Below are 15302 nucleotides of genomic sequence, written 5' to 3'. Positions count from 1 at the left end.
AATTATACCATTTGATTCATCAATTGTGGAATTACTCAAATCAAGTATACTTTGTCACCATAAAACTGTGGCAGTGCATTCAAAACAACACTGCCCCTATTTATGCTGGAACAAAAGACGTTTTTTAATGTCTTGCTAATTTTTCTTTAATTTAGCTTTTGATTTAGATTTTTTTACTGTAACTTCCTGACAAACATTTACACTTTTAAGGTACTGTTCAACAATTGACCCTGAATTCTAAAGGGGAGGTACAGGAATCAATTAATTATAGCGTTAATTATAGCGTTATTGTTTAAGAACACACTGGCATCCATGGAAAAACACTAGCTCTTGCAGAAGCAGAGAAGTCAATTCATTAAGAGCTTCTAGAGGACACTGATGAGATTCCCTATGGCGTCAGGAGATAATAAGTGTAATCAGGCGGGGCGATCGATTTTTGAAGGTTATCAATCAGTCTTGTAAACAAAAATCTTACACTTAATTGACTTGCCTGGCTAGATCGAGGTTAACCAGAAATAAATTGGGTTCAACTTTTCTAATGAAGTCAAATGAGGACTCCTTCACTCGTAATTTTCACGGCTGGGGTTCAATTCGCTTTAAATTCAATTTACTCAGCACGTAAATTTAAAGTCCATTACCTAATGACAGGACAGCACTCAGCTCCATGCACTTCACTCAAGATTGGTCTTTCTCGCTGAAGTAATAAGAAAATGTGTTTTGATCTTTCGGGCATTTGGCATCAGAGTTGTGCTTGATTCATTCATTCAGAAAGATGATTTTTCATATTTTAAAAGCCGTCTCTTGGGGGCAACCTGACAGCGTAGAAGTGTAAGGTCCATGCTACATAAACAGTGTTATGGGTTAGTTTGTTTTAAGTGCAGTTTGCACATTATTTGAAGAGCAAACCAGAGGTGAGCAAATTTAGTTTGCCATCCTATTGTTTGAGGTTGCAGACTGATCTCATGAAGTGGCGTATGTATGACACGCCAACTCGTATGCCATTGTTGGCGTGTTATCAAAACCCCTAACCCTAACCCTGTTTATCAACGCTGTTTTGGCCTCCATTGACTTACATTACCTTGCGATTGCGTGTGAATTGACGCCGTAGCGAGTAGTATGAAAGGGCGAAAATCCGCGTAGAGAGGTTGTTCAGGGTGGAGGATGGGTCAAACACAGGACTTTCACCCAGGAGAGCGGGGATCGTGTCCTGCGTGTGAGGTTTCCTTTCCATGTTTGTTCTTTTCCTAAACCCAACTGGTTCTTCTTTTCCTAAACCCAACCCACGTGTGACGTTTCCTAAACCCAACCATAGCCTCGCGATAACACACCACGTGGCTTTAGAAAGCGGCGTGTATGTTTATGCTGTGACGTTGCAGACTGCCGATCCCTGTATAGAGCGTAGACATACACGCGGATAGCTCAAAATGCGTACAGATAACACGCCACTTGGCTTGTGGAAAGTGGCGTGCATGTTTACGCGTATGTTTACGCAAGTCGTGATATCACATTGGAGGTTGTCATTTATTAGCAGGGTTAGCAGCGAGTGAATCACTGTATTCATTGTATTTCTCATAACATGTAATAATATGAATCAACCATTTGATTTAGTGACTGTTGCCGATTATTTCATTAGCAGGTCTAGTACATATGAAAGCCTCAGCAATATTGACAGCACTGATATTTCATTATTGATCCTGCCACACTATGGGACATTGATTATATCAAAATGCTGAATTCAATACCCTAATTAGACTAAGAACAAGAAGTCAAACAGTCAGGGATACTTTCCCAAAGATTTGGCACAAAGAGTGAGTCAGTGAATGATTGGTACCTCTTTCTTTTTTGTCTTCATGTATCTAACTTCCCAAACACAGTCAGGCGGAAGAGACGAAATTAATAAGACTTATAAAAGACTTATACCAAACGGCTGCAATCCGTGCCCTTTGTATGTATGCAAGCAAGAGCACATGTGCACCCCTTCCTCACTTATATAGTTTGTGTTTGGGTCCATTAAAATGTTTCTTTAGATCAATCAACTACAGTTTCTCTGTCTCTTTAAAAATGTCTCTTCATATTGGCTTCTGTGATGCAGTCTACCTGAGAGGCGATGAGGTAGAGGATCTCCCCGAGTGGTGGCAGCAGGAACTGCTTTATTTTGCTATTCTTCAGGTTATCTCTCAACAGGTCTATCAATGTGGACACAGCCTGGAAAGAGAGAAGAGACATAGTTTCAACAGCACTATTTTATTGTTGCAAAATCAAATTAAAAAAAAATCATAATAATAAAAAACTAGATTTCATGCTCTATGAAATTTAAAATGTATGCCAAGAAAATGTAAATTTACAGCTCTCTAAGATGGTGTCAATAGCATTTAACTATTTCAAGTATGTATAAAATTTCACAAAGGTAGTAGCCTATTTCTTCATATGAAGTCTCAGAATTTGGAGAAATGGGGCAAATTGAGATAAACTCCTATAAATTATCTAATTAGTGGTTGCAAATATACAATTGAAATATGCCTTTAATGTTCTTCAGACAAATTTGAACAAAATGAGCCTGATCTCAAGCTTGTATTGAGTATTGACAATACAAAATCGGTTTTATTCTCAAGAACTATAGATTCCAGTTCAAATCTCCCTGCCATCCATAAAATTAATGGAACTGAAATTGAAAATGTAAATGTAAATACCTTGACATTCGGCTAGACAGCAGTCTCACACATTAAACAGGATGTGGGGCAACTGGCACAGAAACTAAAGATAAAATATCTATGCTAAAAATCATGTCTGTGCCTGACTATGGAGATATCATTATTCCTATGCTGCTTGCTCTACCTTATAAAAACATGATGCAGTTCAACTTTATTTTATCGTTTTTACTTATAAAAAGTCTCCTGAAATAAATGCCTCAGTCTATCACTCTCTTTTCACATTTAAAACCACTGCTCACCAAACTAGATCTCAGGCCTTTTTTAACTACCACTCAGGTAAATACTGAACTTGGGAAGACTGCCTTTCACTTCTTTGAACCTAATACTTATGCAGTGTATTTAGTGATGTCTGTGATTGTCCTGCTACAGATTGTCCTGAAAGTGGAGGATCATACAAAAACACAACACAGTACAATAAAGGTAGTAAAACCACCACAAACTACAGTACAAAGTAGTCTCATTGTGATTCAATGGTTGAAGACATTCCGTATACAGAATATACTACTTTAAATGAAACTCTTGGGGATGAATCTTTTCTGTATCTGACCAAAAAATTAGAGAAACTAAAGAGAGGTAAGGGTCAAATCAGAAAGTTTAAAGAGTGAGGAGCAGGGGGTAGACTGAGAAAAGAAGAATGAAACAACAGTGAAAAGAAAGAAGAAGAGGGAATGCATAAAACATAAAGATTAATGAAGAAAAGAAAGATGCAGAGAAAAGGGAAATAGGGCAAACAAATGGTTGGATAAGAGGGAGAAAAAACACAAAAAATGCATTCACACACACCAAAATACATGTAAGGGACACACGCACAAATGCATTTATACACAAATGCGTGTATTCAGAGCATTAAATATGTGCACACACATAACTAGGTACACACATTCTTGCAATCATATGCACTTGTAAGGAATGCACACCACACTCACACACATAGTTAAGTATATGCAGACAGCCTTGCTTGCTGGCTGCTTCCTGGCATTAGCATTACTGCCATCTTTCCCCCTCTGTGATCTGATGCAAGTTCTGCCTCACTTCTCTATCTCTCCCTCTACACGCTTTCTATTTCCATCTCTGTTTTCTCTCTTTCCTATATTGTTTTTCATTCTACTTGTCTTTTCTCTTCCTGCTCTATTTTGAATTGCCCTCTTATGTATCACATAATCTCTCACTCTTCCCCCTTCTCCCTCTCACCTATAGCTTTCTCTCACATTAGCTTGCATTCACTGTCTCTCACCTTCTGTCTCTCTTTCTCGTTGTAGGGTGAGAAGTGGTAACAGTCTGTTTGTCATGTTCATCTTCCCCTTTCCCAGAAGACTTATCCATTCCTTTTATTTCTGCCCAAGAACCGTGGTGTATCCTCTTGCTGAGCCATCAATGAGCATGGTACACTATCAGTTTGCCACCAGAATCCTGATTAGGTGCAAACTTTATTGCCTATACACTTTTAGACTAGGACAGAAGCCAATATTTTAGTTAACCTAATTTAAACTTATTTATACATAAAATAAAAACTCATACCACGTTGTTTCACTACTAACCGAGTTTGTGATGGTAGATACGGTATGTACTGTATAAGAAACTGCTGTTGGCTTTCTGCCTCTCTCCCACATTATTACTATCCGTTCTCCTTCTTCACTCCATTCCTGAGCTACACCTGCTAATAACATAAATGGCTGAGTGGATAGCTGAGATTCTGGGGTGTGTTTGAAACAGGTCATGCAGCTGCGGAGGCTGAAAGGCACCCCTGTGCAATGAGCCAGAGTGGAAAAGCAAACAAAACGCATGTGCACGCACACAAAACTATTTTCCCTCCTGGAACACATTATCATTATCTCAGCATCAACACTCCCTCAGATCAAATAATGCACATGAATGCACACACGAAAACATAAACCTATGCACTTAATTAACATGCATAAACAACACTAATATAGTGGCGCAGAGAATAAAGACGCCCCAACACAGCACACAGAAGTCTCACACATACAGTACACACAAATATAACATACAAATAGTGCACATGGGCAGTTACTGTATGTCTACACTTGGGACAGATGTGTTAAGAAAGAAAACAGAGGCTGGTGGATTATCGATGCTATAAAGAAGGAACTGTACATTATTTAACAGTTTATACAAAGCTTATCTCTGCTGAGGTGAGGGAAGAGACTGACATAGAAAGCAGTATTGCAGCATTGCAGTCAGAGGTAACTCTCTTATCTTTAAGCGCCCAGCTTTGCTTAACTTTCTAAAATTACTAGCTAGCTTTGTACTCAGTTGTCCACAGATCCACCCTTGAAAAATGTATATATGTTCTGAAGTGTCCTGTAGCAGATATGTATGTCAAATGGTAAAACAAGACAACAAAAACATGGCTCAAATATACATGCAAATTAAGTTAAACAGTTCTGTTAATGAATCAAAAAACTAATTCAAGGAATGTTGGACGTAGATTAGCGCAGTTGGACGTAAATATCTTCACCAAATGTCTCCAGGACACAATACTGCTATATATTCTGTTTGACCATAAGTGTATTCATCCATACTAGTTTTGAGTTTTTACATTGCATTAGTGAAATGTCCATCATTCAATTGTTTATCATCAAAAAGTTGTCAAATTGGAGTACTCAGTTTCTGTTATGACCCGTTAAACAAATAAATACATTATAACATTTTTTGTGTTGTTCTTGCACAGATTATATGTTTTCACTTTAATTAAAGCAAACAATGACCACTTATAGTAACTTGGGCCTCATAGTAAGTGTTACCGGGTTTTCTTTAATCATAATTTATTATTTGTCAGATATTTACACAACACAAGTGTATTGTATTCACAAACGCTTTGAGTAGTGTCTTACTGGAGCCAATGCCCTCTGGATGTGTGTTCCTAAAAATTGCTCTGAGCTTTTAGAATGCTTTAAGACTCCATATCCCCATGAAAGACCCTGCACAGTGGAAGCTTCACCAGCTAAACCGCTGTAAAAGCCACAGAAAACTTTATAAGTGATGATAAGTAAAGAGGAAAATTATATCCAGTTGGTTTTTTAAGCACAGCTTCCCTACGTCGCATAAGGAAAGCAGCAAGCTTGCATTAGTAACATTAACCCAGAAAATGTTATTCTCATTTCATTCTATTCGAGGAGAGACAGAAAGATATATCAGCAGGTGGACAGACGGAAAGGAAATAGTGAGACGGAAAGAGAGACAGACAGTATGTATGTGCATGTGTGTGTGCGTGTTTATGTGTGTTTTGTTTAGTAGTTTTTTTTGTTTTAGTTTTGGTGGGGTCGCCAGCATATCGGCGTTACCATGGTAACTAAACCCAGCCCTGACACTCCGCAATCAGCAGGATTGCAGCAGGAGAACCCCTGCTGAGACAACACACACAATGTGTGTGAAAACGCAAGTATGTGCTGTTTTATTGGTCATCTGTAAGCATTACAGCAAGCTTCTACAACATGACAATACACACAAACAGAACATTTGCCATGTGCATGCACACACACAAAAAATAGGAAAACAGAAGACAGACACACAGAAAACTCTGTGCTGAGCGCACACACAAAACATGCCCCCACACACACACACACACACACACAAAACCCCTGCTGAGGCTGAGTCTGTAGATGGACACACACAGTCATAGAAATAAACAGACACACAGGCACAAATGTACAGCTTTATCCTTTTCTTAACAATTTGTCATCCTACGGTAGCTGGGGTAGCAGGAAGGTTAGGAGGGTAGCGAAAAAATGTTCCGCCATTTGTCTTCAACAACAAGCGTACCGAAAAAACACTGCTATGCCACAGCCGGCCATTTTGTAAATTGCCGTGACGACTCTGTAGCAGTAAACTGTCAGAACAAGTGGAGAAAGAGAGAAGAAAAAGACAAACCAGGAAAGAGAGCATATGTGGGTTAAGAACTAAGAGACAAAGATGAGTAGAGGGACAGGAAAAAGGTCTTTAGTTCTGTTTTGGATCAAATAAGGAAGAGAGGCTCTAAATCTCACCTCCATACAAAACTGCTTTTACGTTGAATTAGTTTAACACCGCTTGGTTTGAATGTGTGTGTGTGTGTGTGTGTGTGTGTGTGTGTGTGTGTGTGTGTGTGTGTGTGTGTGTGTGTGTGTGTGTGTGTGTGTGTGTATTTTGAGGGGGGGGGGCTCAGTAAAGTATCTGAAGTCTGTGATTTGTGTGCAGACAAGTGTGTCTTATTACCTTACAGCACTTTCTTTAATATGATTATGGATATTAGAGTGATAGCTACGTACATTCAGTTGTCAGTTAATTAGGTACACCTAGATACAATTAAAGCAGTCTAATAGTCAAGTCAATTTTATTTATACAAGCAATTACACAAACCACATATTTGCTTCAAGGGGCTTTACAATTTCTATCCGTCCTGGAGGAGGGATCCCTCATCTGTTGCTCTTCCCGAGGTTTCTTCCATTTTTCCCCCGATGAAAGGGGTTTTGGAGTTTTCCTTCAGAATTGAGGTCTAAGAATAGAGACTGTCGTATGCCGTACAGAAAGCCCCTTGAGACAAATTTGTGATATTGGGTTATATCAATAAAATTATACACTATTCGACTGCATTAGTTTTAGCAAGGTGTACCTAATAAACTATAACTCATATATATATATATATATATATATATATATATATATATATATATATATATATATATATATATATATATATATATATATATATATATATATATATATATATATATATATAAACTAAATAATCTGCAAAAGCAATAAAGACCTGTAGCTACATAAATAGTTACCACAAAAGTTACAGTAGCATTACAACCACTTCCAGTTGTCATAATTAGCATTTTCATAAGGTGGAACTCCACATGTAATAATTTTAACTCATATTACTATACATCGTATGATTACAAAGAGCACATTTTTAGAACCGATTTTATCAAACTGTAAAATAAAACAAACATTTCGGAATAATGTACTGTATAAGCAAAGCACAACCTAGTAAAAGCCAGCAAGACTGTGTGCGCGTGAAGAAAGAAAGAAAGAAAGAAAGAAAGAAAGAAAGAAAGAAAGAAAGAAAGAAAGAAAGAAAGAAAAAGTGTTTTCATCTCTGAGGCTAATAAATGACTTCTTGCCTTGTAGGTTTTTAATGCCACCTGCTGGTACCCACTAGTACTATAAGCGTATAAGGTACTAGTGGGGACAGCACAGGTATTCCCATCCAAATCTTGTTAGTTCCCTTTCATGTTGAGTGTAAAGTTTTAATTATTGGGGATATGCCCCTTAACATGACAAAAGCAGGGATAACAATCAAACAAAAATACATATCTATAATAAAATTACAAAAAACATAAGCAGGACTTATTGTAAATTAAGAAAAAAACTATACATACTGTGTGCAGTATTGCACTTATTGTTCTTATGTTTTATGTTCTTATGGATAAATGTGCATTCATATTTTATTTCCATCTGCTGGTATGTACTGTCACATCATGGTGTAAACTGGTACTGCAGGTTTTAAGTCCTCAACATTTTTTGCAAAGGTTTGCAAATTCCATCTATTCATCCATATATTATGTGTAAGCGTTTATCCTATAGAGTCGCAGGGGGGTTGGAGCCGATCCCAGCTGACATTGGGTGAGAAGCAGGGTACACCCTGGACAAGTTGCCAGGCAATCACAGGGCTGACACATAGATACAGTAGATAGAGACAGACAACCATTCATGCCCACATTAACACCTACGAGCAATTTAGAGTCAAAAACCATTGACCTAACAAGTGGGAAGGAAGCCAGAAGACCCAGAGAAAACTCACGCTAACACAGACAGTACATGCAAACTCCATACAGAAGGGCTTGTTACTGAACACTTTAATATGACTATAACCATTTACCTGGTTTCTTATTTTTTTTAGAGTGATTTGTTTTATGCTTTTGTTATGCTGCACTAGCCACTGAAGACTCAATAAACAGAGAAAATTAACACTAAATGTGAGCTTGTAGTGGAAACAATATATCATTGAAATTTCTGTCATTTTAGGTAGATCTTTAGCCTGGTTGAAACCAGACCCTTCTCAGTTGTAACTGAGAGTGGGTCTGGGCAAGCTTCATTCACAGCTCATTTCCAAAGTGGCGTCACCAACGGACGCCGCTCAAATGCCTCTGGGCGCAATTGGATAGTCCTTCGACCAATCAGAAAATTGATTTTGTACAGTGGGAGGAAGTGGACAGTCTTTACAGTTTACAGTCTATGGTGGATGCGTGTTGGTATAAGATAAGAAGCCTTTAATGTATTGTTACATCGAGATGCCCTGATATTATGATGATAATAGTAACAGAACAGTAGTGTATGGGACCTCTGTGTGTGTGTGCTTGTGTGTGCGTGTGTGTGTGTGTGTGCCTGCCTGCCTGCCTGCGTGTGTGTTTGTGTGTGCGTGCGTGCATGCTTGCGTGCATTCCAGACCTCAGAAACAAGACTGTCCTCTCCCAGTTCAGTACAGTGCAGAGCCAGCAGACCCATCACTCTAAGAACCTTGCTCCGTCTGGAAAACATTTGTATTATTTTCATTTAGTGAAAAACTAGTGCAGTGCCCGCTCAAAACCGTTCATCCAACTTCACACTCGACTGCGCTTCCTTGGGTCCTGAGCAATATACCTGATATGACATAGTTGCGTACCCTAGCAATGCTAGAGGATTTGCATTTGCTAACGGCTAGGCTATTCCCGGAAACAAAAGCTTTCTTTCTGAAAGTTACACCACTGATGCTTGAAATGTTTGAGTTTGCTGCAATCTAAAATCACCGGTCTCTCTTTCTTCATCTGTTCTTGAATGTACTGTAGCGAGCTATGAAGTGTAAGCTGTACCCAGCATGCCGTTCAGCGGTGTAACGGTTAACAGGGGTCGTCTCTCAATTCACCACAGTGTGTAAATAACGCACTACTAATAAATAAGTCCTGTAGATCTCAAAAGCTCACACTCAACGCTGCACTTCCAGGGGTCCTTAGCAATACACCTGCCAAGTGTGAAGTTGATTGGATGAACGGTTGTTGAGAAAATCAAAAGGACAGACAGAGACTTCCATTTTAGATGTGAAAACTGTTGATTTTCTGTTTGCATATCAACACAGGACTATCCAAAATAGTATGTTCAATCACTAATATGTAAAGCATCATAACATCATCATAACCACATCTTGGGTATCCCAGTCTTAATTGCTTGTAGTTCAGCTCCACCAATGATTCTTTTAGTTTTCATTTCTACTGTGTATCGGTAGTAAACACTGCATTGCTGCAAGGGGCACAATTATGCTCCGTGGCTAAAAGAGAGAATACATACTTACACATCCCAGTTAGGAGCTTGTCGTAATTGCTGGGTCAACACTGGAAGCTGAATGAATGAAGGAAGAAGTAGATTTTAGAGACAAATTTAGAGAGAAAGAAGAAAGACACACACGATTAAGATCCTAACATGTAAGAAATTATGTTACATGACAGCAAAACATGGGTTTGAGATTCATCGAACATTTTAATAAACTTAATTAAATTCAAATAAAATTAGCTACGTTTGTTAAACAATTGTACATTTGATTTAAGTCTGATGGGTTAATAAAACAGATGAGCGATGTGGACAAAACTATTTTCACACCATTTAATAATGTAGCAGTACTGATATATCTTAAAAGTAGTCAAAATCAAAACATTATTTTTGAGTTGATGTTTTCAGGTTTTGTTACAACTGAATTCTTAATGTCGAAAAATGTATGTTCTCAGGTATTTTATGTTCAAAGTCAGACAAAAAAGAGAAGTCCTTTTTTTAACCTTGAATAATTGTATGGGACTATGTCCTTATCACTGCACAAATGACTCCCAACTGACTAATGACTAGCTGGAAGCAATAGCTGGAAGCAATAGCAAGAACCTTGCGCATGTAACATGTTCCTGGTGTAGCTCTTTGCTGACAAATGTGATTGACATATGTGTCAGAGAGGGAGCACAAGGACTGAGGATTAAGGAAAACAAAAAGTGATTAAATAAAAAGTTATAATACTGTATGTTTACAGTGTACACACACAAAGGGGAAAAAGTAGAGCCTGTTTTCACCTGGTATTAAAATCCAATCTGAGTGATCCAAACACAAGTGGACAGCTCGTCCAGTAGCGTTTTTTGGCACAAGCGAAGCGGGCATTTTTTCATGACACATGGGGCGCGGCACAACATTTTTTTTAAATCCTCTGCGTGCAAGCGGTTTTCTATTATCTATCATTTCACTGGCGCAGCTGCAGGCGCCCCTGGTTGCTGAGAAGGTGCAGTGCACCGAAGCTGTGTGAGAAGGGGAAAGGGGAGGGGGGGCTGAAACAGAGATGTGTTGAGAACTAAAAGTAGGCTAGATGGTAGAAGTTCATAAAAGCAATCCATCTTGGTAAAAAAAAACAATGCTGCTCTGCCAAATGTCTTCAAAGGAATGAAACGTTGATAATACAGAACAGTGATTTATTAGTGATAAAGGGATGATGCACTCCCAGGCCGGTGGGCAGTGGTATCCGCGCTAACGGCTCCTATAGTGGTCTTTGCCCCAGTCTGGCACCGGACACCCTGCGATGCTATCCAGCTCTGCGGCTCGGCACACTATTTAGGATTCACAAGGAGGAGCGACGCGCACGGCCGCGGGCGCATGCACGGGATGCGCGCACAGGCAGGCAGGGACACAGGTGGATGGGTGGAAGGGTGGATGTGTGTGTGTGTGTGTGTGTGTGTGTGTGTGTGTGTGTGTGTGTGTGTGTGTGTGTGTGTGTGTGTGTGTGTGTGTGTGCGTGCCTGTCCTACCAAAGCAGAAAATTACACACACACAGTTCATTATAGGTTAAGTCTTAAATATATTTGGAATATCCATTGAAATATTCACATTTTACATGAAATAAAAGTTACTCTCAGATGTGTCCAGTTTGGGACGTCGCATAGCATTACTGTATGTGCTGTGGTACATTTTAAAATAAGTTATACAAGTGGACACCTGATTATTATCCCCAGATTGATATAAATACACCCAAAACATGCTTTTAGGGATATTGTAGTCAAATATAGTGATTGTGAGGTCATAATGCAGCAACAAAGTAATCTGTAAAAAACTACTAATTGATTAAAGGTTAAGGCTGGTGATAGTCTGTATTTTTTCTAGTAGTACACAGTTCATACTGAACATACTACAGGTCATGTAAATACGTAAGTAAAGGTGCATTCATTTACTACAAATTGTTTTAAGACTGACTTGAACAGACATCCTATACGCATGTTAAAGATTGATGTTTTCAGTAGAAATAAATGGGCTTAGGAATGTTGGAAAGTATTGAGAGACAGCTTTGGTCTTTTCATCTCATTTGTTGTCAACAAATGACAACAAATGTTATAATAAAATATAACTGTTTGTGCAGAATTGTGTGTGTGTCTCGATGGGGCTCAACATTTCCGGATTTTGCTGCTTCATTATAAAAGCTTTTACATAACAAAATAACAGGGGGCTTTTATTGTGAATAATTTATGGGAAATTAAACCCTTTCACAGTTTTTCCAGACACCGGGGATATAAGAGCAGGCAGCACCGGAACACAAACACTGACAGTATAATTAAATCCAAAACACACAATTCACTCTCAGTGGTTTCTTTGACATGAGAAATACTTCAAATGAGTATGTAGTTCCGTTCACAGTTGAGTAGGCGGTCCTTAATGTGGCCCAGGACACAAGTGCATGCACACTGCTATAAGAAGGTGCCCATATGTGACCACATGTGGCCCAGACCACCTCCAAATTTGGTCCGACTGATTGGATCTCAATCAATGCGGTGCATTCCCACCTGTACTTTGATCTGATCACTCAGATCGGTTTTAATACCAGGTCAAAATGGGGCCAATATTTTAACAGGTATCCTAAGTAAATGCATGTTTTCCTACCAGTGTTGAGTTCATCAGCCTGTTAGCAATGACTTTGTGGCCAACCACACAGCAGAGGTAGCACAGCAGGTTAAGTCTGGAGCGAGTGGCTGTGGAGTGAGGAGAAGGAGCAGCAGAGGGGTTCTGTTCTTCAAGGGATGAACAAAGCTGTAACAGGAAGAAAGTCCATTCTTCATCGCTCAGGGACTGCAGCTTCTGAACTGGAGGAGAGGAGAAAAAGTCAGCCTCAAGACAGATTGGGGCCAATGACCCCACACTCCATAGATCCTCTGCACTTTCTATAGGAAACTGATAAAATCTCACTTGATACTGCCTCAAAAAACAACATAAATCAAAAATAAACTTAGTACCAACCTGAATAGGACGGTACACAAAGGGTCTTGGGATCAAATCGCACAGGAGGACTCTTAAGAATCTGGTAAACAGAAAGAGAACACAACACAGTAAGTGTCAGTATGAGCCGTCTAATCGCCATATCACAATTTGAATGTACTGTAGCTATTTAACTATGTTCCATTTTCATTACAGTGAAAGATTTACATAAAACTTTAAAACCCAGTTTTCACAAATGTTGTTGTCTAATATTGTTTAACTCACACAATTTAATTCTAAGAGGAGTTTATAGGGAAAGAGTCTTCACAAGGACAATTACTACTGAAGATCATTAAAGGTCAAATCTATGTATTTTAAGTATCTCTGTCCAATAATAGTGCATGTCTGTACCTTGGGGTTGTCCATGATTGGGGTGACAGTCAGATCAAAGTCAGTATGAAGAAGAGCTTTCACACAGGATATGATGTCTGTATCAGTACTGGTCTTGGTGGAGGGGAAACGAAAGAAAGAAGAGTCAACCTCAGCAGAAGAGGAGTGACGTTCACAAGGCACACCAGTAGATGGAAGCAGAGGATAACATGTCTTTAATGTTAGACATATAAGTGAATATATTTTGTGTAACTGGGTTTAGGCATGGTAACTAAGTTGCCAATTTACCAGTTACTAATCTTTTTTCATCTGTGTTGTCTTAATTTTGCACTGTGAAGCACTTTGGGCTGCATGTTTGCATGAAAGGTGCTGTATAAATAAAGTTGAGTTATATTAGCATGAACCACTCGTCTCTGCTGTGTACATGTTCTTGCAGATTTCAGAATCAACAGTATAGTGGCAGTAACCTGAGGCGTAGGGATCAGGTTCGGAGAGTCTGAGATACTGCAGCTTCTCCTTGAGTTGGCACAGGAGCTAGAAAAAACAACAAAAAGATAATAAAAAAATATTGCTGGCTGCTTATAATGAGGACATTGGATATATGAGGCATAAGGCTGAGCCCATGTACTGTATCTTAATTGGTAGAGCATAGTATTGCTAAGGATAGATGTGTTACCACTGGGGCCACTCATTCTAAATTTACAGTGCTGTATTATACTATTATCCTGTAGAATATTTGCAGATGTGTATATGCAATATAAGAGTTTGGATAGAGTTTAAATTAGATTATTTTGTGTAACACTTGATTCACATTCTTCTTCAGAAAGAAGAAATGAACGAGGCCATCAATTAGCTTAGGGTAAAACAAGTAGACAACCCTGGCAGAACAGCTATAACCCTGTGACCCAGGCAAACCCTGGCAAAACAGGAGGACAGGCAGCAGAGAGACTGATCTGAATACCTGAGCAGAAAAATGGCTTCAGTGTTGTCCTCATCCATACCACTCTTTGGCCTGAGCTCTGATACGTTATCTGGAGAAGGAAGCACCAAAGATACTGTACGAAATCCGATTTTCTAAAGTACATTATGATACGTGTCTCAGACGCATGCCTGGTAAAGGCCACACAGGTAAAAGATGGAGCATGCATTTTAATCAGATGTTTGCAGCTGAAGGGAAAGAAATAGAACATAGAACAAAATTGGCTTATCTAGAAAACCAGATTACTACAGCCATGTTCATACAACTGTTATGGTTAAACAAAACAGAAAAAGGGTTGTAAAGGAATGTAACCCGTATTAAATATTCTATGTTTATGCAGTAAAAGGTTTGCTGATCATGCCTGTTGTGACTGTCCTTTCAACAATATTAAGTAGCAATTTCTCAATGCTGCTGCTGAAAAACAGCCTTGCATTAGGGGTATGATAGTGGTTTATATCATATTTCAAAATGACCTTGGCCTGTAGTGGCCAAGTATTAAACTCCCATGTCCAGCCTACAACACATAAACATCGACATATGAATGTCTTACCTAGTATGAATGACTTATTGGGCTGCAGTGTGTGAAACATCTGGGCCCCAGTTAGCTTGGATTCATGTTCTGTCTTTGCCTCCTCCTCTCCTCTCTCCTTTCCCATCTTTCTATCCAACCCCTGGCTGTTCACTAAGGCTCCACAGGTTGTGTGTCTGACAGCTTGTTGGCAATCAATCCTTCTGTCAGATGGTCTATAAGTTGTTGCAGCTGTTGTCTGTGATGATATTAGTGTCTTAGAAATCGTATGGGCTGGCTGGGTGATGGCCGAATGGCTGTTGGGAAGCTTGTCTGCCTTTCCTGGAGGGTCAGGGTCAGGGATCCTTGTTTGTCTGTGAAGATATTGGAAGAAAAAAAACCTACTAACACAAACTATTCAACTGAGGGGAAAAAATGCAGCATATGAACTTTATTGATTAAA

The 15302-nt window shown here is 39.1% G+C and overlaps 1 protein-coding gene across 8 annotated transcripts in view; it reads right to left on the bottom strand.

The window, feature by feature from the left end:
- ulk4 (unc-51 like kinase 4) overlaps positions 1–15302 on the bottom strand; it is a 102320-nt gene that overhangs the window by 80731 nt on the left and 6287 nt on the right. For all 8 annotated transcript variants that reach the window (XM_039806747.1, XM_039806750.1, XM_039806745.1 and 5 more), the window contains 9 exons: positions 14882–15213; positions 14314–14383; positions 13820–13886; positions 13374–13466; positions 13005–13065; positions 12651–12850; positions 10045–10091; positions 9168–9246; positions 2098–2205 (listed from right to left, as the gene is read on the bottom strand). In XM_039806747.1, the coding sequence (XP_039662681.1) occupies positions 2098–2205; positions 9168–9246; positions 10045–10091; positions 12651–12850; positions 13005–13065; positions 13374–13466; positions 13820–13886; positions 14314–14383; positions 14882–15213 (1057 nt within the window). The remainder of the gene's footprint in view (positions 1–2097; positions 2206–9167; positions 9247–10044; positions 10092–12650; positions 12851–13004; positions 13066–13373; positions 13467–13819; positions 13887–14313; positions 14384–14881; positions 15214–15302) is intronic.

This window comes from Perca fluviatilis, chromosome 7 (genome assembly GCF_010015445.1).
Source record: "Perca fluviatilis chromosome 7, GENO_Pfluv_1.0, whole genome shotgun sequence".
Taxonomy (NCBI): domain Eukaryota; kingdom Metazoa; phylum Chordata; class Actinopteri; order Perciformes; family Percidae; genus Perca; species Perca fluviatilis.
This window is presented reverse-complemented; position numbering and strand designations above follow the sequence as displayed.